This window comes from Cariama cristata, unplaced genomic scaffold (genome assembly GCF_000690535.1).
Source record: "Cariama cristata isolate BGI_N322 unplaced genomic scaffold, ASM69053v1 scaffold11657, whole genome shotgun sequence".
Classification (NCBI taxonomy): Eukaryota; Metazoa; Chordata; class Aves; order Cariamiformes; family Cariamidae; genus Cariama; species Cariama cristata.
This window is the reverse complement of record NW_009624984.1, coordinates 8,099-10,077: the sequence shown is the minus strand read 5'-3', so window position 1 is coordinate 10,077 and position 1,979 is coordinate 8,099. Positions and strand designations below refer to the sequence as shown.

General features: G+C 51.0%; 1 protein-coding gene across 1 annotated transcript in view; it reads right to left on the bottom strand.

The window, feature by feature from the left end:
• ITGA11 (integrin, alpha 11) overlaps positions 1–1,979 on the bottom strand; it is a gene marked incomplete at both ends in the record, with an annotated part of 26,484 nt that overhangs the window by 18,664 nt on the left and 5,841 nt on the right. Inside the window, 2 exons of the mRNA XM_009703425.1 lie at positions 985–1,150; positions 1,572–1,716. Coding sequence (XP_009701727.1) covers positions 985–1,150; positions 1,572–1,716 — 311 coding nt within the window. The remainder of the gene's footprint in view (positions 1–984; positions 1,151–1,571; positions 1,717–1,979) is intronic.

Here is a 1,979-nt window from a genome sequence, read left to right as displayed (position 1 = left end):
ATCTCTGCAATTCTCCCTAAATCTCCACAACTTTCCCTAAATCACCACAATTCTCCCTAAATCTCCACAACTTTCCCTAAATCACCACAATTCTCCCTAAATCACCACAATTCCCCAAACTCGTGCTGCTAAGAGGTACTGGGAGCTCTGCTGCAGTGTGGTTCTCTCCTTTCCCAGCTGCAAGATCACACAAAAAAGGGGATTTAGAGGATTTTGCATTGATTTTGCATTGTAATTGCAACTGGGTGAAGCTTCTCACCCAGGGAAGCTCTCTTCCACAGCAAAGCGTTGGGCTAGCTGGACCAAGGTAAGTGGCAAACTGGAGGGGAGTTTGTGAGCTGGTTGGACCAAAATTCCCCCAAACCCTGAGATGTTTAATTTTCAGTGAAAGCCCTCCATATTCTGTTTCAATTCTTTGTCCCAGGATGCGCTTTTCCTATGAAATTTAGATAAATTGAGTTTTGGAGACTGATGAACTTGTCATGAGGCAGACAGAAGCGCTGTCGTTCATAACAAAAATATTTTCTGATATTTAATTTCGGCCAATAAACCATAAACCCCTATAACCCCGCAATATCTGTCACCCCAGCGAGTCCCTGGCCGTCGGTGTGGGGTTTTTGCCCGTTTCTACCCCAGCTGGCTTTGAATGGAGTTTGGTGGATGAGAAAGATGCTGACGCCCAGCTGACCCCTCTACCAAATTTCAAAGGTTTGCTGTAAATAACAGAGCCAGCGCCAGACCGAGGGGTGTCCTTGGGAGGAGAGGGGATCTGCGCTCCTGACGCTTGAGGGATGCAAACCACTCAAAATAAAGACATTTCTTTATATATGCAGATACTCAAAGTATGATTTTTAGGTTCTGTATCAAACAGATCTCAGGGAAACCCCCGGTGTGACCTGTTCAAATTCAGCATGCAGAGGACGGGCAGCATATCTGAAGGAACCCGCTGGAGCCTGGGACGTGTCGAGCAGGAGCATCACTCACCTTCCAAGCTAAATATCCGTTCCCCCAGCGCATCCACGATGTCTTTGAGTGCTGCTTCGTCTGTGACATTAAAGAAATGCTTGTCATCTGGGTCACTCGCTATAAATTTTATCTCATTCAAAAAGGCTTCGGGATTGATTCCTCTTCTGTTGTAATAACCCAGTACCTAGGTTTGAAATAGAAATGCAAGACTCGGGTTTTCATGTGATGGGTAGAGCCCTCCCAAAGCACCTGAGAGGTATCCATATAGAAGGAGCCCGACAGCCTTGGCATCTGACACCCTGTTGTGGGAGCAAACCGAGGAGCAAGGAGCTGCTGTGATTCCACCGGGCAGCCCAGGCTGGGCACCCCTTATGAAATTTGGGTGCCTGGCACAACGCAGGGTCCTGCCTGTTCCCCCAGTACCTGCTCTGGCAGCCGAATCCAGATCCGAGCATCCCACCACCTCCTGCAAAAGCAGGACCAGCAGCGAGGACCGGGAGCGGTGGAGGTGGGCAGTACCGCCAGCCCCATCGCATTGGGGTGCATGGAGCACTGCCAAGCTGTGCACGGCTTTTGCCAAAAGGATGTCCGTCCCCCCGACTTACAGCCACGGCGTATCTGGTGACGTTGTCCTTCTCGCTGTCCTCAATCACCTTCTCCAGGTCTGGGCTGTCGTGCGACTCTCCATCTGTGATTACAATCATTACTCTCTTTGCCCCTTTCCGGCCACCTTTCTGAAACGCTTCCGAGCTGCAATTGAAGAGATGCCCTGGGCTGCTCAGCCTCGCCAGGCAGATCGTGGCTCCCACCGCCGTGCCCTCGCCGAAACCGCCCCGGCTGCCAAGACGTGCGCCCGATCGCCCGCATCGTAAAGCACCCAGTGGTGTTCGGAGGGCTGCTAGCCCTTGGGGAGGTGCAATCGGGTGCAGGACTCCCAGGAAACATTTTGGGACTTTAAAAGGGGATTTTTTTTCCACTGATGGAGCTGGCTTCTTTGTCTTTAATTCAGCAAA